Source organism: Chanodichthys erythropterus, chromosome 6 (assembly GCF_024489055.1).
Source record: "Chanodichthys erythropterus isolate Z2021 chromosome 6, ASM2448905v1, whole genome shotgun sequence".
Lineage (NCBI taxonomy): Eukaryota > Metazoa > Chordata > Actinopteri > Cypriniformes > Xenocyprididae > Chanodichthys > Chanodichthys erythropterus.
The window spans coordinates 29,233,271-29,257,276 of NC_090226.1; the positions used below are offsets into that span (position 1 = coordinate 29,233,271).

Below are 24,006 nucleotides of genomic sequence, written 5' to 3' on the forward strand. Positions count from 1 at the left end.
CCTGAAAGATCTTAATAATAGGAGAATCAACATTTATCATCCATTACCTAAATTTAATTGTTTTTAATACACCATATTGAAGCTTTTTATTGAACCCATGAGTTACTATAAAAAGGTTTTCTCATGTCTTAAGTCACAGAAACAGAAAAAAGTTGCATAAACAATGAACTTACACAGATGAAACAATTAACTGAAATTTGAGATGCCTGCTCAGACAGAAATAAATAGAGCAAGGGAGGAAACTATCTGCTCAGAATCAGGTTACATTTGGTATTGTAACAGCTCCAGTCTTTTATTGCACCCTGAATCCTGTTCACTTCACATGGCCTGTTCATCTCCATCAATTAAAAAGTGTTCAAACATTTGACTTCTGATCCCAGATTTGTCCAACTACCCTCTTTTTGTGTCACATTCACCAACCATATGTACACAAACATCTGTGAGTAAAACCTGCGTAGGCGAAAAGTTTCACATAGAAAGCATGATTCATAAATAAATGTGCACATTTTCATAAATTTAGAACCAACTCAAACCACATGTACTGAAGAAAAAACCCCAACTCATTGTGGAATTAGAAAAAAAAAAAAAAATTCGTCAAAAAGGTAAGACATCTCCTTAAAGTCCAAGAGACACTTCAGTTTGAAGCACAAAAAGTGTGAGAGAGATAAGTGTGATGCAATGTAAAAAGTGCTAAGCTAAGCTTTTCGGCCACCTTTGTTTACATTCCAATGTCTAGAACCCTCAGTCTGACATCAGCTCAGAAGCAGCAGCAATGTCTGGACAATATCCAGCTATGAACTACTCCCCATAACAGCAATTCCTGTCTACAAGGGTTCGTTTTCCTGCTCGGACATGAGTAAGTGGTTTGTGCAATTAAAGCTGTTCGAATAGTAGAATACCTATGGGAGATGTCTGTCTGAAACAAATATGAACACATGATGTCACGTCTGCATTAATCACGATTTATTCCCTGTTTAGATACTTTCATGACTTCTTTTCCGAAACGGCTGACTGATAATAGGTCAGTGGTGAAAGCAAATCTGTGAATTAAGCAAATGAGGCACTGATATGTTTTCATCAGGAACTATGAGAACTTAATTTGTTTAAACAAAGAGTGGAAACACATAGAACTGTTTAAACTACAAAAAGAGTGATTCCAAATGTAATTAATGCAAGCATACTGCAATTCAACTATAAAAACAAAGAGACGATACCGAACATAATTAGCAAGAGTTTACGGCAATTCAACAACTGGTGATAACAGCAAAATGTTAATAAAGAACATAATTAGCAAGAGATTATGAAAATTTGACAGTCGCTCAAGTGATAACATTGAAAATTCAAACTGTAATTAGTTTGACAGATACAAACAAAGCGAGGACACCAAAACCAATTAGCAAGTGTGTAAGTGTGAGACACTCTCTTCAAGAGTATTAACAGAGTAAAAAAGGTTTCTCACAGTGTTAAAACCGGCCTAATAAAACATGCGTCAGAGATAAAGGGTTTTGACCGAAATTCTAAACTTCACCTAACATTAAAAACTTCTGTGTCATGCTGGTATGGCCAATTCAGCAATGGGTATAAACAATCTGGTTCCATTGGTTTGAAAATTTATAGAAGCTTCTTCTCCCAACAATGGGGCTGAATTTATTCAATGTATATAGATCCCACTCCGTTTGCCATTTTCAAAAATGATATATAAAGATTCCAAGCTCCACACAGCTTTGTGTCTTTAATGGTCACCCCCTTCAATTTGCAGAGAGCAAATCAATGTTTAATGTTAAAACCACTAAATGGCAACTGACTATAGAGGGTGTGATGAATTTTTAAAGAGCCCTTTTCTTTACTGTCCATCTGGGCTCCATTTGCCCTGCTGTTCACATATGCAGCGGACATCAAAGTATACTTCTCCTTTTCTCAGGAAGTTTGTGTGAGAGGAAGAAGCATAATATTTTATAGAGCTACAAAATGAAAAATAATTGACCGTCATATATGATGTCATGGTAGCCTCTTATTAAAGAATAGCCACGCATCCAGTTGGTTTATGACAACGTGAACTAAAAGTAAATTCTCAAAAATACAGTTACGTTGGAAAGTTCCAGATCTGCTTGGTTACAAACATTCTTCCAAATATCTTCTTTTGTGTTCAGCAGAACAAAGAAATTCATACAGGTTTGGAACAACTTGAGGGTGAATAAATGTTCATTTTTGGGTGAACTATCCCTTTTTACGCAGCTATTTTACTAAAGTAACAGATATTATGCATGAACCATCACATTTTTATGGAAGCTTGTTTCTGCCACTAAATAAAAATTAAACAGGTAATTGTGACTTTCTCTCACAATTCTTCCTTATTTCTTGCAATTCTGACTTTATAACTCACAATTCCTGGAAAAAAAGTCAGAATTGTGAAACGACCAAAAAAAAAATAAAAAAAATAAAATCGCAATCTTCAAAAGCTTCCATAAATTTTTCCTTACATTGAAATTTAAATACATTTAGAATAAAAATTGACGCAAGTGGCTGACATGAAATAAGTGACACTCCCTTTGAAATCCGATCAAATGTAGAGTGTAGGGGTGTAACAGTATATCGTGTCACAATATATCGCAATACAAAAATGCAACAATATGTATCGTGGATAGTGACAATATGTATTGTGTATAGTTCACTCAAAATTAAAATTACCGTGAGAAAAAATAAAAATAAAAAATTCAAGTTTACAGATTTTCAGTGACAATACTACATTAAACTACAAACCCAATTCCAAAAAAGTTGGGACAGTACAAATTGTGAATAAAAAAGGAATGCAATAATTTACAAATCTCATGAACTTATATTTTATAAGAATAGAATATAGATAACATATCAAATGTTGAAAGTGAGACATTTTGAAATGTCATGCCAAATATTGGCTCATTTTGGATTTCATGAGAGCTACACATTCCAAAAAAGTTGGGACAGGTAGCAATAAGAGGCCGGAAAAATTAAATGTACATATAAGGAACAGCTGGAGGACCAATTTGCAACTTATTAGGTCAAAAAAAGAGCCTCTCAGAGTGGCAGTGTCTCTCAGAAGTCAAGATGGGCAGAGGATCAACAATTCCACCAATGCTGCGGCAAAAAATAGTGGAGCATTATCAGAAAGGAGTTTCTCAGAGAAAAACTGCAAAGAGTTTGAAGTTATCATCATCTACAGTGCATAATATCATCCAAAGATTCAGAGAATCTTGAACAATCTCTGTGTGTGAGGGTCAAGGCCGGAAAACCATACTGGATGCCTGTGATCTTCTGGCCCTTAGATGCCACTGCATCACATACAGGAATGCTACTGTAATGGAAATCACAACATGGGCTCAGGAATACTTCCAGAAAACATTGACGGTGAACACAATCCACCGTGCCATTCGCTGTTGCCGGCTAAAACTCTATAGGTCAAAAAAGAAGCCATATGATCCAGAAGCGCAGGTGTTTTCTCTGGGCCTAGGCTCATTTAAAATGGACTGTGGCAAAGTGGAAAACTGTTCTGTGGTCAGAAGAATCAAAATTTGAAGTTCTTTTTGGAAAACTGGGACGCCATGTCATCCGGACTAAAGAGGACAAGGACAACCCAAGTTTTTATCAGCGCTCAGTTCAGAAGCCTGTATTCTAAATAAAATTTGAAACTTCCACATCATTGCATTTTGTTTTTATTCACAATTCGTACAGTGTCCCAACTTTTTTGGAATCAGGTTTGTACTATATTTTATATATATAGTATATAGTATATAGTAGATAGATATATATATATATATTATATTTTAAAGGGTTAGTTCACCCAAAAATGAAAGCAATATCATTTATTACTCACCCTCATGTCGTTCCACACCCGTAATACCTTTGTTCATCTTCAGAACACAAATTAAGATATTTTTGATGAAATCCAAAACATATTTAAAACAGTTCATGCGAGTACAGTGGTTCAACCTTAATATTATAAAGCAACGAGAATACTTTTTGTGCAGCAAAAAACCCCAAAAGAACGACTTTAACAAAATCTAGTGAAGGCCGATTTCAAAACACTGCTTCAAAGCTTTACGAATCATTTGATTCGAATCACTGATTCGGATCACGTATCAAACTGCTGAAATAACATGATTTTGGCGCTTTGAACATCTGATTCGAATCAAATGATTTGCAAAGCTTGCGTTTTGAAATCGCCCATCACTAGATAGTTGAAAAGTCATTGTATTTAGTTTTTTTGGTGCACACAAAGTATTCTCGTGAACTGTTTTAAATATGTTTTGGATCTTGAGAAGTTCGGTGACATTGCTGGAAATGCAGGCCTCACTGAGCCATTGGATTTCATCAGAAATATCTTAATTTGTGTTCCGAAGATGAACGAAGATCTTACGGGTGTGAAATGACATGAAGGTGAGTAAAATTACATTATTTTCATTTTTGGGTCAACTAACCCTTTAAATACATCTAGTCAGTGACAGAGTGCAAGCATATTAATCTAAAATAAGTCTGTATTTTCAGCTTCAGAATCATGAATATTTTTATTCTGGTGTCACCATTGTCCTGTGCATTGGGTTACCAGCACCAAGTCCAAGCCTATTCATTTCCAGCCCCAATGTAATAGCAAATGTAGCATTTTATTCAACAGTACATTTTTTGTTAACCTTTTACCCTATGTCTTGGAGCATGGCAATAATATCGTATTGTGAGTTCAGTATCGTGATATGTATTGAATCGTGACCTGAGGGTATCGTTACACCCCTACTGTTTAGGGTTGCCAAGTACTGTTGCAACATTAATATACAGTCAAACCAAAAAATATTCAGATATTTTATATATATTTTTACTAGTGGGTGCAGAACACTATAGTTCATTTATGTTAGGATAGCAAAATAAAGTAAACTGTGAAATATTATACCCCAAATTTCCTCATACAGTGCACTACCAGTAAAATTGATAAACATTTAGAACCAAAACTTATTCAGACACTTTGACCTGACCATGTTTTGCTTAAGTGTTATCTGACATAATTAAGATTATTGTTTTTTGACACAGTTTAACTCTGAGATCATATTTTATTACCATTTTTTTTAAACTATAGTGAATAAACTGTATTAATGAATGAAATGTTCAAGGTGTCTGTATACATTTTGGTTTGGCAAATTCAAATAAATAATGGCTTCAGGCATGGCGACCAATCAGAATTTAGCTTCAGAATGGTTTGTTTTATAAACAAATATACAGTGAATTGCAAATGTAGTTCAAGTAATACAAATAACTACATCCTAAAAAGGCTAAAAACAACATTAAGTAAATGTTTGGCACTGAGCTCAGTTATCAGGAAGAGGAAGTTGCATAAAACCACCTAAACTGTTGATATATATACACTGTATATATACACTCCTATATGATTTCTGCTCACAGGATGATTTAGTTAAAAAGAAACGTCTCTTGGAGGTTAGATGAAACAGTGAACACCTGGCAGCACCGAGAGGAAAATTTTCATAGGGACAAAAATCAGCCTCAAAAAAACTTTTAAGATCCAGTATGTAACTATTTGCTGCATACAATTTACAAGAGGATGAATTTAAACTTACAATATAGGAAAAAAGGGAAAATCACAACAATTCCAAAGAATTTAAACCACAATCTTGGCCGGTAGCAAACAACAGCAATAAAGCAATCCTCAGTGTGTAAATGATTACGACATGTTATTTTTGATACCAGCAAATAAATCTGTTTCTTTATTCCAGTCACTTAATGGCAGGCACAGATAGTTATACCAGAGACATTGGCAGCATGCCTTAAAACATGATTAATTAATATCTGTATCAAACATAATCAGAAACACAGAGGTTTTTGCATTTATTCTGGCCTTGTCCCAGCTGGTTCAGGAAAGTGACCAGCTGACAGCCTTTCACATGCTCTGTGTAATGCCAGAGAACAGGTTGACTTGTAGATTGATGCGAGTTTTTACTTGAGTAATGGGTTTTATTTGTTAAAATGTGCCAGAGTTCAGTTTGGAAAGGTTCCAGCTGTGACAGCCGATAAAGACTTTGGCGTTTTTTTTTTTTTTCTCTGACAGGGTCCAGATTATCACTTTCCCTCAGGCACATTCCTGGCTGCCCCCACCCACCTGCCCAAAATAAACCACAGGCCTTAACCCTTTCCTAACATACAGTAGCACATGCTTGCTCTCTCTCAAATACTACAGTTTCCAAACAACAGGCAACAGGCAAGTATGTATAAAACCATTCGCGTGTTGTTGTAACTAGGTTTATCATCCAGTTTCAGCATTCTCATATTCAGAACGGGGGTGGGGGTGTAAAGTATACATTTTACAACCATTCAAGTGCCACCCAATCATTGTGTAACATCTCAACGTACAGAAAGTCCTGCTCGTCTCGATTACGCAACTGCCCACAATATTCACGTTTTCTGGCAACGACTTGATATGAAGATCAAGCTTCGAACTGAATGCTAAAGCCCCGATAGCATTGCTGCCGCCCGCCAAACAACAGTTGTAAACACCTGCAAATGCTTCACTCAGCACATCACATGGCCAGCATACACAAATCACATGACCTTGTTCTCAAGCAGGGTACAAAATGTACAAATCAAACATGATCATCAAAAACACACAGAAAAAAAACCCTGCACTGCTCCTTAACTGGAAATATGTTTAAAAATGTCCTTAAGAAAGATACAGATGGTCACCGCACTTTTAGAGCAAATAAAACAGTTATGAGTGTATAAAACAGTCATTATGGGAAAGCAGCATTACGACGATATGGAACATATTCACAATAGAGCTACTACATGGTGCCTTTCAGTTCCATAAATCAGCCATAAAAACATGAACATATATGGCAGCTGTTTAATGGACAGTCACCAGAAAGAAAATCATAATAAAAAAAAGCTTATTTTTATTTATTTTTAGGTGGTTTGTTTTTTTTACTTTATTCGGTAGTATAGAGGAGAGTGGTCAGGAAGCAAAGTGGGTCAGGATCAGAAAGGATCTGTATTGGCTCTGACTTAATTGAGACTAATTGAATAAAAATGTTTTAATAAAACACTTTTATTTGGCTAACAGGAGTCATTGTCATGACAGCTGCTCCGAATGAAGGCTCTTTATTGGCTCAAATCACACAGCAACAGAACTTTTCTTTTTTGTAGGTACTAATTTAAAGGGAGAGTCCTTCAATGTTCAAAGTTCATTACGACAAACCACAAATATGATGCGTGAGATTCAGCATGATCCAACGTTTGCCTTTATGTTCTGAGATCATCAGTAATTATGTCTTGAACCTACTTCATTTTTATATCACAAGTATTTGACATAAGCCACAGCCTGCACTTACGGGCTAAACCACAGCTAATCTATAGCTATGTGACAGATCATATGTGTGACTCTTTGATATATGGTTCAGCTTGAACAAATGGCGAGAACAAATGCATGTAATAAAATCACTGTGGCTGTGTGAGAGAATGGATTTCAGGATCATAGCTACAGTCTGGTAGAAGAACGATCTTCTAAATAACACATAGTTTGCAATTAGTTGTGTAAAAAGCACACAAACATGATTAAAATGTACATATTTTTGGCCCATGATGGTCAGATGTACTCAAAAGTTCTAGCTGTATATTGCTTGGTTCAGGAGTTCTGCTTTCATAACTCAACAAGATCATAAAATCGCACAATCAGCATTAAACTTTGCAGCTTCAGGGAGAACTTTCAGATAAATTAGTCACGTTATTTCCTCAAGTTCTGCACCCAGTCGTTGCTTGCAAATATTTATTTGATATACTGTTTTGCTTCAAAAAACTTCCCTGAAGACCATACCATTGCTATTTCAAAGCATGTTGTTTAACATGATGTTGCCGTTCCAGACAAATATTTGCGAAAGTGAATGCAGCAAATACTATTCTTTACAATTCTCCTATACAACTGTAACCGTCCAGGTGTGCGAGGAGGAGTGTTTGTTTAGTTTGCATTTCCTCTAGACTAACATCATTGTGGCAAAACCTGTTTTAGGATAGAATTACCCACAGTGCCCACCTGTCTGAACTGCTCTTCATAGGTCCAGTCTGCGTGGTCCTGCCCATGGAGCGGCCCATGGGATGAATGAGCGGAGTGAGTCAGCGCTCGCGGTTCTGTTTCAGAACCAGGCCGAGCCTTTAGCAGCTGGGAGTGAGGGTGTAAATGGCGGTGGGGTAAGAGGAGGATGCCTCTGCCTGGGGCGACGGCCTCACGGCCCGACGGCAGCCCTTCGTCACCTAGATCGTCATCGTAGTCTTCCTCCATCTCACCCTCAAAGTCATCTTCATCCCATTTCTGTTTTCTGCACAGAAACACATTAGATGGTGAGATGTTAAAAAGGCAACACATGAGAGACGGTTATAAATTCAGGCAACTCATTAATTTAATAAAACATTGCTATGGGTTCAATGTTCTCCAAATTTCTCCAAATCACAAGTTCTGTTAAAATGAGAAAATAATTTACAGAGAGCTACACATTAAACATATAGTAGGTGCAAAGTAGAGTTGTACATTTTCTGAAGATGTTAGGGATGTTTGTCCAGTTTCTTTTTTAGCAGCCTTAAGGAAGCAAAAATTTGATTCTTGGAATCTTAAGTATTTTACTTCCCTTGACATGACAAGACTACTGGTCAAAAGTTTGGAATAAATAAGCTTTTATACATATAATAATAATAATAATAATAATAAATTATAATTATAATTATAATTATAATTATTATATATATATATATATATATATATATATATATAAAAAAAAAAAAAAAATCACACACAGTACAGTCCAAAAGTTTGGAACCACTAAGATTTTTAATGTTTTTAAAAGAAGTTTCGTCTGCTCACCAAGGCTACATTTATTTAATTAAAAATACAGTAAAAAAACAGTAATACTGTGAAATATTATTACTTTGTAAAATATATTTAAATAGTACACAGTTATTTTAAAAGTAATTTATTCCTGTGATGCAAAGCTGAATTTTCAGCATCGTTACTCCAGTCTTCAGTGTCACATGATTCTTCAGAAATCATTCTAATATGCTGATCTGCTGCTCAAACATTTATGATTATTTTCAATGTTGAAAACAGTTGTGTACTTTTTTCTTTCAGGATTCTTTGATGAATAAAAAGTTCAAAAGAACAGCATTTATCTGAAATACAAAGCTTCTGTAGCATTATACACTACCGTTCAAAAGTTTGGGGTCAGTAAGAATTTTTTATTTTTTTGAAAAGAAATTAAAGAAATTAATACTTTTATTCAGCAAGGATGCATTAAATCAATCAAAAGTGGTAGTAAAGACATTTATAATGTTACAAAAGATTAGATTTCAGATAAACACTGTTCTTTTGAACTTTCTATTCATCAAATAATCCTAAAAAAAAATATTGTACGCAAATATTTTGTACAATTGTACACATTAAATGTTTCTTGAGCAGCAGATCAGCATATCAGAATGATTTCTGAAGGATCATGTGACACTGAAGACTGGAGTAATGATGCTGAAAATTCAGCTTTGCCATCACAGGAATAAATTTCTTTGTCAAATATATTCAAATAGAAAACAGTTATTTTAAATTGTAATAATATTTCACAATATTACTGTTTTTACTGTATTTTTAATTAAATAAATGTAGCCTTGGTGAGCAGACGAAACTTCTTTTAAAAACATTAAAAATCTTAGTGGTTCCAAATGTTGGGACTGTACTGTATGTATATATATATATATATAATTTATTTATTAATTTTTTTATTATTATTTATTTTTTTTATTAAGTCTCTTATGCTTACCAAGGCTGCATTTAAAAATACAGCAAAAAATATAGTTTGATTAAAAATACAGTAAAATTGTGAAATATTGTTGCAATTTAAAAAAAAAAAAAAAAAAAAAAACTATTTTCTATTGTAATACATTTTCATATGCAAGTTATTCATGTAATGATAAAGCTGAATTTTCAGCATCATTACTCCAGTCTTTGTGTCACATGATCCTTCACAAATCATTCTAATAGGCTGATTTAATGCACAATTATTATTGGAACTCATTTATTAATAATGGTTCATTTTTGGTATCAGCTCTGAAAACAGTTTTTGCCGCTTAGTATTTTCATGGATTTTTTCCCCCCAGGATTCAATGGTAAATAGAAAAAAAATATTATTTTGTTGTTTTCTAATCCCAAACTTTTGAACAGTAGTTTATCACAGTTTCCACAAAATATTAAGCAGCACGAGTGTTTTCACAATAAAAATAAGACATGTTGCTTGAACCGCAAATATTAGAATGATTTCTGAAGGATCATGTGACACTGAAGACTGGAGTAATGATGCTGAAAATTCAGCTTTGATCACACAAGAATAAATTATATTTTATATTATATTAAGACTGAAATAAATATTTATTTTAAATTGTAATAATTCACAATACTGATGTTTTTACTTTATCAAATAAATGTAGCCTTGGTGAGCCCAAAAGACTTATTCCAACAATTTCAACAACAACAAAAATTAAATTATTAAACTTTTGATCAGTAGTGTATGTAAACAACCGCAAACTTATTTGCATTCATTTGCATGTGACTGCCCACTTACATCTGCTCTTCCTCCTCAGACCCCATCATATCTTTGTACCGCTCCTCCCCTTCCTCTTCATCCTCCTCTTCATCATCTTCATCTCCTCCACTGCTACGATCAGACATGGGGCTGTCGGCCCTCTGAAGTCCAGCTGCTACTGCGCGCATTGCTGCTAGCGCCGCCATCTGTGCCTGCTCTGTGTCAGAGGCAGAGATTGGTTTAAGCTCCTCCCCCATGGGGGCGGGGCTGTGTGATTGCCCCGCCTGCTCCATCAGCAGTTTGGCTCTCTGCTGTCTGTGCAGGTTCTCCATCACCGCCTGCAGCTTCATTGCCTGGGAAACAGGACAAGTTGGGATTCTGGCCCCTTCACTTCCCCCCAAAACCGAAAACAAACGGGACTTTTTATAAACTTGATCCAGAAGACAGGGCTTCAGGAAACAGGAAGTGTTGGTCTTTTACTTGACAGACACCCGCAGACAGCCAAGGGGAAGATGATCCCCTACAAACAGGGGCCTACCTGGGAGAGAAAATAGCAGAAAAATTATAAAATTTAAAAAAAATTGCATTTTGACAATATTTGATATATACCAATGTGTATGTCTTTTTAATATAATCAGTAGAACTGTTTGGACTTTGAATATACTGCATTGTGCTTTCTGCCATTTTGGATTTTTAAAGTCTTCCGAAACCACACAACAGCTAGTGTTTATACACTTCAAATTTTAATATCCATTCAAGTAGTAAGAAGTAATGACATTTGATAAATGCATGTGAATTTCAGACTGTTCCTCGCAGAGTTTAAATATAGTCCAATTTTTCATATGGATTACATTTATACACTGTTTAGTGTCCCTTTTTAATCCTCAGTCCTCATTCCCTCTGGATTGAAAAAAGCTTCTGTGTTCCACTGAAGAATAAAAGTAACACTTGAACAATATGTAAATGGGTAAATGATTCCTGCAGTGCAAGAATTAAAACACAGTAAAAGTTACACGTTCACTGTTCTTCACAAAATGAAGACTATAATTATAACTAATAAAATAGAGCAAAAACATAACTAATATTTTAAAACAGTAATTAAGAGCAATAATTATGTCTTCCCTAAAACTTATTACATGAAAAACTGCACACTCATTTCAGTGAATATTTTGGAGCGATTACAAAAAAATTAATAGTTGTATCAGAAATGATCATTTGAAGTGATTCATGTAATTCAAATAAACTTACCAAATGTACATCAGAAATACAGTCTTCAGACTTTTACTCACAGGACATGATACAAGAAGGGACTATGAGAAACAGCCCATTCACAATTGCCTTTAAGGAAATAATCACACACTATTTGCATTTCACCATTTGTCATCAATCAATCATGGCCACACCTTACTTCATTCACTGCACATCAAAATCTGTTATATAAAATCATCTTGACAGTGTCTACATGTCATTGTTGATTATACTGGGAGTGTTCTGGTTTTGTCACGTTATAACGATCTTTGTGTAAAGTAGAGTATGACAACGACTTAGTACCTTGATGCTGATGTTAAATTTAAAATTTGTCTCAAATTTAGTTTTTAATATACACTGTAAACCTGAATAAGTTGGCAAAACTCAAATATGAGGTAATATTTGAAAATCTCTCTCAAATATTTGAATTAATTAAATTAATTTAACTTAAAATGATCATGTAACCTTAAATATTTTTAGTAGTGGAAACTTGGCAGCTTTTTTGATAGAAGCAACATAGCATAGCATAGGAATTGCTAAAAGAGTATAGCAATATAGAACATTTATCATATATCTGTTCTCAAACTAAGCTCATGCTCCACTCATCATCAACCTCCTCTCCAAACAACCAACATAACAAAACTTCTTCTAAATTACCTTAGCAAAATATTAAACACTACTAAACCTCCCACTTAACATTGCACAAAAACCATTGTATAACACTTAACTTTAGCATTTACCTTCCCTTTCGAGTGTCATGGCAAAGCATGCTGGGAAATAGAAATCCCAGTCCAGTTTCAGGTAAATTTAATTTTCTCTAAATTAAAAGAAACAAGTTCATAAAACTCAACACAATGAGATTATTTACAATCAGATTATTTAAAATGTCTGTTTTGTGAACTCAAAAGAAAAAAAAAAGTTCTAAATATATTTCTATAAATTAAATATACATTTAAAATATAAAATAAGTTTACCCTACTCAAACAAATTAATTGGTTTAAGGGGAAACCCTAATCTAATGCTAAAACTTTGTTTCTTAAAACATCTCAAATCAATCTTGTGCATATTACAGGTCAGGCAAGTATTTGAGCATCCGCAAGAATCATTGAGGTTTGATCTCATGCGTGAAGGCAACAAGCTTGAGCTTCAAGTTCTCGCGTGTCACTCAAGCACGTTTGAGCTTCCACAAGAACAAATGAGGTTTGTTATCATACATGAAACAAGTATGGTTGAGCTTCCGGTGACATTGTTTGTATGTGAATAAAAGCCTACATTCATTTGGTTCATCATATAAAGTGCCTCTGCATTAGATTAACTGCTCAATTTATATAAAATTTAATTAATTTTTTTTTTTACTTTGAATTTCAATGGAGGGACAGCAATTTCAAGTTTCAATAAAATATCTTGATTTGTGTTTTGAAGATAAATGAATGTCTAACGAGTTTAGAATGACATGAGCTTTAGTAATTGATGAAAATTCAAATATTTAGGTGAACTATTCCTGTAACTTATTTTCACGATTAAGAAAAATGGAATCAGACACAGAACACAGAACTCTTAAAAAAAAAAATTGAGGAAAGGGGAGAGGATTCAGTAGATAGATAGGATTTTGAATGACTATGGGAGTTTATGGGTTAACCCACAGAAATGGATGGTGGGTGCAGGCGATTGTGAAGTCTGAGCAAACACAGAGGAGATAAAGGCAGCACTAAGGGTCTAATTCCACACTGATAATGAGCGTCAAGCTGGCCAACATCCAGATTCACCATAGGGGTCTGAAACCCATGCATTTACACCATACATTCAATATAATATCCGTTTCTTAATCCTTGCTGACTAGAATCTGATAAGTCATGATGAAGATGGACAGAGAACAATGATTATTGGTTTTTCTTTTAGGCATGTAACAGAGTAAAAAGTTCTTCAAACAGATAAAGACAAATGAGTTGAAAAGGTTGACACTTTGATATCTCTGATACCTGTAATGCATAACTGCACGGACTAACTCAGTCTGTTCTATACATGCGTTGCAAAGTAATGGAAATGAAACTGAGATGTTCTGGTCTGGTGACATTCTTCTAGCATTGAGATCTCAGGATTATTAGAAACATCAGATCAGTTTTGAAGAAGCTACTCTGAAACTGCAACTTTTCAAACTACAAGCTTCCCATAATATGAAATAGATTACATTTACATTCTAAACAAAATGTAGTTTTCCTCTGAAATGAATTTCCTTGTCCATTGATGTCACTTAACCAATAACCAAATAACTATTTACCATTTTAACAAACTCACATCCAGTCTGGTTCCATTTTCAAATGCCCACTTTTCACAACACTATCCATCCCTGGTGGATAAAATCAAGTCTGCTCACACAATTTTCTCTTCATAACTTTATATCACAGAGAAATGTTACATTACAAACCTCAAATAGGTTGTGAAATGAGTTGTTGACTGAAATGCTAAGCATTTAATACCACTCTAACCTCTGTATACACCAAATGTAACCCATCTAGGCTTAATATAAGCATGTATCAATTTAGTTTTTAAGAAAAATCTGATATGATACACAGAAACCAACACTATATTTAGTAATTTCACATCACCAGTGTCAACATTTAAGCATTCCTCATGTGTACTGAGAACGAGGCACCTGTTAATGACAAAAACCAAACTGGTAATCAGAGATCAGTTGTCGTGCCGCGATCTCTTTTTTATATCCGTCTACTGAATCATAAAGAGGGAATTTTTGTCATTTGAGCTTATAATCAACATATCAGCTGATAATTGCTCATTTTGAAATTATTAAGTTCCAAACAGAATTGTCAAAGGATAATAAACATTTTCTGCCACAAATAAAAACTAGACTGCAGGTTGATTTGCTGTGACAAGTGAACATCTTTACACAATATAAAGCTGGAAACATAAAACAGAAATTGACTGTTGGTTGACTTGACATATGAGAGAGCAAACATTTCAGTTAATCAAGCAAGCGGATGTATAATATATTTTGTTTTATATATTATATATATATATATATATAAATAAAATTAATAGATTAGTATTTAAACCCATATAACCTACTTACCTAAAACTCAAAACTGTTCTAAATATTACATAAAGGGAAAGATGTAATTAAAGTTTGGGGATTTTTGAGCTTGTGGTGGGTAATGGAAAAACACTTCACATAAAATTACAGCGAGAGATCCTGGGCTTGAATCTCAAGCATCGGTTTGATGTCTCTTGAAATGGTATTTTCAATGTCTCAGGGAAGGTGAACCAATTATATAACCTCGTTACCATCTCTTCAGCGGTTCCCATGACGATGGCGTGTGTAAGGGCTGTGGGCAAATCTGAGGGCGAAAGCGTGGGCCTCCGTATACATGAGATTTCCTTCCTCAGAACAGAAGTGCACATAATTGCACATGCTTGGCCCTATATTCTTGAGGATATTGTGCCATTGAGAAGGCTTGACACACAACAGAAAATTGAAATGGAGAACTCTACACAAACAACTTTTTTTCTTTAAATAAAATGATGCAATGTTAGGTACAAAGCACTAGTATGCCTAAAAGGCATATCAGTGAAAAAAAAAAAAAAAAGTATGTATGCGAGTATGAGTGAATATAAAAGCAATGGACTGACATGATAGGTGAAGGTGCATATTTTCTAAAAAACATCTTCAACATTCTTCTCTTCAAGAACAGGATGTAACAAAACCTTTAAACGTACAACCTCAAAGATGATGCAAGAAACCCAACTTGTCTATTTCACAGTATAGTAAACAAAACGTGCAGCAACACAGACAGTGGAAGTCTGGAAGAACACAGCAAAAGACTCATTCATTCTGCTGATGTAGAAAACATAGAGAAGCATTCCTGAGAGCATTACCTCAAGCAAAGCAACACTATAGCACCACTGAACCCATAAGCAGAATGTGCGTCTTTATTCCAGTATCGACGGTCATTCAGGGTTACACAGCAGCATGGCACATTATTGCAGTCTCACAAGCCTTCATATTAAAACAGCAAGCTATGTATAGAATGCAAAACTTTTTTTTTTCTTTTTTCTGTCAGAATGTTGCCTTAGTCTCCTCGCTTAAATTAGGTTTGTGTGTCAAAAAAGGGCAGAATATCTTATACAACTTTTAAAAGAGGATCAAACTTGGAGACGGAGTATAATTTGTAACCTCGTTTTTTTTTTTTTTCACTTTGTTCCTATTCAGAAAAAAAAACCCTAAAAGAAACTGCATTGATGCAATTAAAAAGACAGACTTTAATTTGCTGCTGCTTGTGACATGACAAGGAGAACAATACATAAGCCAGGTCTATTGATTAGCCAATGTTCGGCTATATATATTATTGGCTGTTAACAAAAATGATCTTTCCATCAGTTTCAAAATCTACCAAAAGGAGAGTGCAAACTCTTTAAATATTTTTAGGGAATTTTGAGTAAATTGTACATAAGGGTTAGGTCACAATTTTTTAAATTTTTGTCATCAAGTACTCCCCTTATTTAATTTTTTGGTGAACTTACCTTTTAAATTTAATCGTTTTTGTGTCTGTCTCACTTTAATAAGATAATTAATTGATATTTAAAAAAAAATAATAGTGGTTGGCTATTTTTTTTTTTTCTCCAAGACTGCACACAGACAGTTAACATGAAATACTTAGTAAACATGTCCTTAAAGCTGCAGTCCGTAAGTTTTGCCTTTTTGTCGCCATCTCTGTTTGAAACCTGCAGTTATTTGCGGAATTATCTTTACGCTGGTTGTGCATCGGCACGACTCCTCAGTGGATGAATCTAATGTTTGCTGTCAGTCAAAACATTGGTGATACTGTACTTCAGAATCACAGATTCTACATCTTGGAAGTATGACCAAAATAAGAATTTTCACCAGAAAATTTCATCTGAACAAGATGTCTGCCACATTTGTTCTGATCAACTGAAAAAAAAAAAAAAAGCAATAAATCACGCTACCAATGGTGATTAAATCTAACGGTTGCTTAGCTCGGATCACGTCAAACTGTGCAAATTATTATTGTTATACTTTGTTCTCAAATTGTTAATGTTAACAACATCAGCATTGCGTGACTATGTGTATTTAGTGTGTACTAGAGTTACCTGTAGATTTCAATTTCTGTAGCCACTTTGCAGTTTGAAGTCTTTTGCTTTTGACTACAGGTGAATCTCAGTTGTCACTGATGATTGTCATTTGAACCTTTCTGGATTACAATCCACCATCAGAATGATAAATTTAATTATTGAAGCTGCTGTGAGAAAAGTCCAAATGCCATATAACCTTCTAGCTGGGACTCGTTCTTTATGTAAACAGATGTGACGTAATGACGCAAAGAGGAACGGCGGCATGCTCAAATTTCCCGCGGAAACCCACCAGTACCATCCAGATAAGGAAAGATTATTACAAGCTTACTGTTGTGAATCCGGCTAAAGTAAGGAGATAGTTTTTAACACTGGCTGGTTATGTACATGCTCAAAAATGGATTTTGAATAATTTTTAACCCAAAAAAGTTACAGACAGCAGCTTTAAGTGTAACTCTAAAACTAAATTATGGAAACAGCTTTTATGACTGTAGAATAAATGTACATTCGGCAGACGCATTTATCCAAAGTGACTTGCATTGCATTCAAGGCATACATTTTATCAGTTCTTTTTTTGTCTGGGAATCGAACCCATGAACTTGGCATTGCAAGTGTCATGCTCTACTGTCTGCGCTACAGGAAAGTAAAAAATATAAAAAACCTCAAATGGTTTGCATTTCTGATAGGTTCAGTAGTTGTTTTCAGATCAACCAGAACAGAAATAAGAAAATATGAATGATTCAATACAGCAATTAATAACCACTAGGGTTATCAAAAGTACCAGTAAAGCGTAATTATACCAGCTCTGCAAGCTCGTAAATCTTTTCATTATAAATCAACAAAGTATAAACACAATGTAAATAAGATATTCATTATCAGTGGTGGACGAAGTACACAAATCAAGAACTTGAGTAAAAGTACAGATAAGTATCATAAAATATGACTCAAGTGAAAGTATTTAGTGCTCCTTTTCAATTTTACTTGAGTGGAAGTACAAAAGTACTTGATTTTTAATGTACTTAAGTAAAAAAGTACTGATTGATGAATGTTTATTTTTCTAATTTTATAAAGGCCACTTATATAGCCTAATTTAATTTTATATTATATATTTTATATAATCCTATTGCTCAAAATAATTATGAATGATTATGAATTGTCAAATAGCCAGTACTAGTCAGTATGGATGGAAGATTAGTGGATGCAGATACATAATATGTAATGTGTGTTGACAAACAATATAAAAACAGACGAGACATATAGGGCTAAATTCATATTTAAAAACATTGCTGCAGCAGCGGGGAAGATGAATGTGCATGTTATTTCAATTTGTGTTAGAGTTGCATGATTCTGGATAAAATGAGAATCAAGATTTTTATTAGTTTCTTTCAAATAGTAATCATGATTCTCCCATGATTCTGATTAGACAACTAAACAAAATTGCGTATAATTAGGACAAAATATTTATTGATGCAGACTATTTAAAAATATTTAATTAAAAAAATAATAGGTTTGAATAAATGATTTAATGACTCACTCATAACAATTTCACTTGTTTCATTACTGGATAAATCAATGTTTTTGAACAAATCTTTTAAATTAATCTTTCAATGTCAAATACATTTTATGTCACTTTGTTGCCTCCTAATCGATACAACCGTTATTTGAAGCGGCAAAGTTAGTTTTAAAATGTGATTTGATCTGTTTGAATTGAGATCGTGATCTGTAGACACATTGATGTGGACATGTCGCATTAAAGCATTTCAGTGGGCTTAAACAGATCGCCCTTTACAGCAGATTTAGTTAAAAAACAACTGACCTAAATATGATTTTCAGTTACAATATTTTATCCTAAAATTCAACATTAATAGGCTGACTTACTTTTCACCATCAGTCACGCACGCACTCAGAGGATCCCCCAGTTCTTGTCCAATTTTCAGACAGACAGAAATTCATTCACTGGAGAGTCACTCTGAGCGGATCTTTGAATCAGTGATTTGTTGACTCAGGAACAGCTGCAATACGATCAGTCTAATTTGCAAATTAATTGTTGATGTGATTTGTGAACCGATTTAACAGGATGATTGAAAAGAATCAGTTCATGCATGAATCGGACACTGCTTTTGCGACTGAGCATGTGACAATTTCTTAATTTTAAAATAAGGAGTAACAATATGTTTTATGAAATTTAGAGGAGTAAAAAGTACGATCTTATGCTTTGAAATAAAGTAAGTAAAATTAAGTAGTGAAGTAAAAGTAAATTTGCTCAAAATAAAAAAAAATTACTCAAGTAAAGTACAGATGCTTGAAAAATGTACTTAAGTACAGTAACAAATAAATACTTTGTTACTGTCCACCACTGTTCATTATAGACGTTAGTTTTTTTTTTTTATTACAACTGGAGTTTTCACTCAAGTCTGTAAGCTTGTACTGCGACTAAATTGAAATCAGCTTCACTGATTATAAACGGAGCGCTCTTTGCTAGATTTCTATTTAACCTTGCTCACTTTCTGTATATAACCCATTCATAATTTGCTGCCAAGTACACAAAGCATAGAAGTGACAGCAACAGTAAAATATGTAACTGAATCTGAAATTGTGATGTTTGACATTGTGATAGTAACCATAGTGACGGACAAGGAAATAAAAGTCAAAATAGATCTGTAGATTAGCGTGTTTTTTTTATTTTATTTTATTAACTTTTTATTTGACCTTTTAATGCAGTTTTCTTAATTCAACAAAATTTGAAGGCTACATGCTAATGTTTTAATGTATTATTTACTTAATACATATATTTTATTTTCAAATAGTTCAATTTAAAGGGGTGGTTAAGTGTTTTTTTTCTAGGCTTGATTGTGTTTTTGGGGCACAGTTTAACATGTTTTAATGTTAATGTTTTTTTTTTTTTTCATATATTTTATCTTTATTCTACACCTTTCCACTGTCATATGAACGGCTCGTTTAACTTCCTGCTTCTATGAAGCCACTCCCTCCGAAATACGCAGTGTGCTCAGATTGGTCAGCAGGATGGTAGCTGGCCCAGTATATCGTGATTCGCTGAAGCATCCGGAAACGACATGCCCCTTACCATTCGTTGCTTCAGTGAAAATGTAAATAGAGTGCCCCAGGGATGGCGCGTTTTTGTAGGCAAAACCCGGAAGCGAGTTAGCATTTTAGGACTTCCGGTTCCAATGCCGTAAAGTCTATGGGTTTTTTTAATGGGTTTTTGCTAAATCACCTGAAATAAGGTCTGTGGTTAACAAAGCCTCTAAATACTTTCACGTTTTGATCTATGACATAAAACACACCAGTTATAACCCACTTGTGATTTTTTAAACTTTTACTGTGTCTTCAAATCGGCGGTTGCTAACAAATTGCTAAAAGGGACTACTTTCTTTGGCGGGGACTTTAGACGTCATCAAAAAACGGGACATTTGGACAGCATTTCTCATGAAAAAGTGGATAAGTAATCAGTGAGCATGTTTTTAAATAGAATTGTTTTCTAAATAAAGTTTGAGGACGCTTGGTGGTGACGACGTTGATCCGCGACCATGGTGTGCTGTAGTCCATTTAAAGCCTACTGTTAGCCTTTTATATCTGACGACTATTTAGGCTTCAAAATCTATAAATGTTGTGTTAACTTGTAAAGATTATCTTGATAGACAAAACGTGTCAGTGTCATAACCCTTTCTTAAACACAGAGCTTATTTTCTGCGATTTTCCAATAGTCTATGGGAAAAATGAATAGGCTTTCAGTCGAGGGAATCCGTGCGCCGCTAACTTCCGGGTTGGCCTACAAAAACGCGTCATCCCTGGGGCACTCTATAATAGCGTCTATATTGCTGTATCGAACTGAGCCCGAATTAGACCCAGATGAAGAGGGTCAAGCTGCAATCGCGGCTTTTAAGGGACGTTTATGAATGGTATTTCATTTTTTTATTTGTGTCAAAGTGTTTAGATATGCTGTCACTGCTGTTTGTTAGCTTTCAATATACAGTTTCATCCTGATTAAAGCTTTACTGTAGCCGAATACAAGACTGAGTAGTCGCATTTTTGTAAAGGTAGCGTTTAATTTATAGAATAAACAACTGTTTGTCTATGAAAACATAAGTTTGTTGGGGTTTGTAGAATTTAGCTAACTGGCTAGTGAACCAAAATTGAGTTGCTCTTTGTATATGTCCTTGATGCAACCAAAAATTGCAACAGGACTATATGTTTAAAAGACATGTACAAACAATAAAGTACTTACAGTTTGAAGCCAATAAACAGCAGCTTCTGCTTTTAAAGTGGGAACTGCTTCATCTTTCAGTAATAGCATTTGTGTATTCAGTAATAGCCATCCAGCATTGAACTCGTGTAGATTCTGGAAGCTGTCTTCCGCGCCGCATCCAGTGTAGAATATATCACAGATTATAATGAGTTCTATTATCTTTTGACGCGTCCGGTGTACACAACTCTTCCGCTTCCACATGCTGCACCACATGGCCTCGCCCACTTAGTTGTTTTCCCGGGGGTGCGTTTTGCATGGTTTATGATGTCACAAACCCGATGTAGTCCAAAACCGGTCATGTTTGTAGTCATTTAACTTTAAAAGACAATATCTCCGTTTGCATTAAACTTTCAGCGCTGTAACTTTGCAGGTACTGTTTATGCTCAAGCAGCAACATTACACACTAACTAAAGTTAAAAAAGTGAAATCGCATTTAACCACCCTTTTAAAAAGCTATTAAAATAAAACTATGAAATTTTTACTGGCATTGGTACGTTACTGTCTAAAAATGTTGGTATCATGTGACAAAACTAGTTACCACAATGGAATTAATGCATTCCATCAATTTTTATGGATAGTGTGCAGATATAATATGTTTATGGAAAAGTATGAAAAAGAATAGTATGAAAATGAGGCTAGGCTTTTAAGAACAAGAATAAAAAAAATAATATTATTATAATAATAATAATAATAATAATAATAATAATAATAATAGTCATTCCTTTGCTAGCCATGACTGAAATCACTGTACAACAAAACTGCTCGGGTCTATAGCTGCATTTTGGTAAATTGTCATCTTTGCATTCCAGAATCTTCATGTGAACATGGTTATTGTTCTTTAACTCTTTATGACCCCCATCAGTAACCAAGCTCAGAGAGGGGTAGGTCAGAATTGCAAATATTCCATCAACATTAGCCTGCAAAGTTTCTGCCTGTAAAGACCTGATGGAAATAAACTGGCAGAACGAGTCAGTTCTCAGTTTCATGTATGGATCATGTTGTTAGTAGAGGGTATGGGTTTTGCCTTGTATTATAACCTAAAGAATCCAGTCTTTTCAGTTAATGACAGTCGTATAAACACACGTCCCACAAAAGTGTCTGAATGATTAATGTTGTAATCCAGCAAATCAAGTCTGTTGATTTTGTTTGCGTGCAACTATGATGGCAAACTGCCAGCCTTCATACAGCAGAACTGTTTGTTAACCAAATTTGACAATGGCCAAAAATGCTCCAGACCACACATTAGAAGGATGCAGCTTCTGTTACAGAAAGTCTCTCCAAACATCGCTCCCGAGTTGCTTTGCAGAAAGAAAACTGAAGATCAGCTGCCTGGGATTCCCTTATGGCACACTCCCAAATAGTGAAATCATCACTTTTTTGGCAGGTGCTTGAGGTGAACAGCAGTGCACCACAGAAACGTTTTAATATGTGGCTTTTGGCAAAGGCACAGTTTGAACCTGAGCCAAGCCACTCGACTGAGTCCACACAACCTCCTCCCAACACTCAGAATGCTATTCTGAAGCAATGAACTCTGCCTTTTTATAGGCACATCTAATACATTTAAGGCAACGTGTGCGTCCATGAATGCAGCACACAAAATCCGGTTCCAAAAGGGGGATTTGCAGCACACAAAGTATGTGACGTGTATGACGCCAACTTGTTTTCTTACCTCACCATTTGATTGTATAGCATTTTTGCTTCAATGGTGCTTTCTGTTTCACTTGTGTAAAGTGTTGCCCAACAGCCCTGTGCTAAAATGGCCACGCCAAGACACGCATATGGATTAATCTAAAAACAGAGCAGTTCCTTCCTTGAGCTGCGACACTAGATATCTGATCCCTCTCAACACTACCTAGTAACACGCTAAGCTGAAACCAGTTTGGCCAGCTCAGAGCAGAGTCTGCCGACCTGAAAACCTGCAAATAAGATGATGGCTGATATGGTTGCTTCATTCTGATCATAACAAGTGTGACAGGATGCAGGGCCTCATTCCTGTTCGTACCTCATCTTATCAGTTCAAACCCCCCACCCACATTATTTCACATACAAACAACCCCAGGACTTACTAAACATCACATATGCAGGTATGTGACAATACATTCTAGGTAAACCCCCCCTCCCCACTGAATGTATATGCAGTGCACACAATAGTGTCTGATAAAATGTAGTATTTGTTGCACTTCACATAAACGTAACGTTAAAGAAAATTGTAAGGAATTAGAATAAGAACAAAATTTAGAAACGTATCATGTAATTTCCATCATCTCATGCAAAATGGCGCCAAACAAGTTCCTCTTCTGGTGCTGTCCCTTCTGTTTGTTTTACTGCCATATTTATAAAGTATATCCTTATGTGTGTCATGCAAATCCGCCGATAAACAGACTCTTCACGCTATTACAACTGTCTCTAGTGTAACCACAAGATTGGTTACGTTTGCTAATGTAGAATCACGTCGCCTGGCACAGCGAAAACTGAACCACATTATTAGAAATGCACGAGACAGTCATCTACATTGTGAACATCACTTCCTGTGAACAAGTTTGAGACAATACAAATCTGTAGACCCAGCTCATTAGGTCTTCAAGACCTGAAGTATATCACCAAACACGTCTTTAAAACTAATCCTCTCTCTCAGGCCATTTAGCAAACCAATGAGATATTTAATAGTGCCTAAAGGCACCAGACAGCATACAAACAGTATTAGTTATTCCAAAGGGAATGAATCTATCTATCTATCTATCTATCTATTATAGAAAGGTTGTCCAATTTGTCCAAAGATTGAAATGCAATGCCACAAACATCATA

At 34.9% G+C, this 24,006-nt stretch overlaps 1 protein-coding gene across 2 annotated transcripts in view; it reads right to left on the reverse strand.

Annotated features, from left to right (window-relative positions):
• Positions 1 to 24,006, reverse strand: part of arid3a (AT-rich interactive domain 3A) — a 38,673-nt gene that overhangs the window by 12,829 nt on the left and 1,838 nt on the right. For both annotated transcript variants that reach the window (XM_067388586.1, XM_067388587.1), the window contains exons 2-3: positions 10,623 to 11,121; positions 8,060 to 8,342 (exon numbers count right to left, since the gene is read on the reverse strand). In XM_067388586.1, coding sequence (XP_067244687.1) covers positions 8,060 to 8,342; positions 10,623 to 10,933 — 594 coding nt within the window. In that variant the 5' untranslated portion in view covers positions 10,934 to 11,121. The remainder of the gene's footprint in view (positions 1 to 8,059; positions 8,343 to 10,622; positions 11,122 to 24,006) is intronic.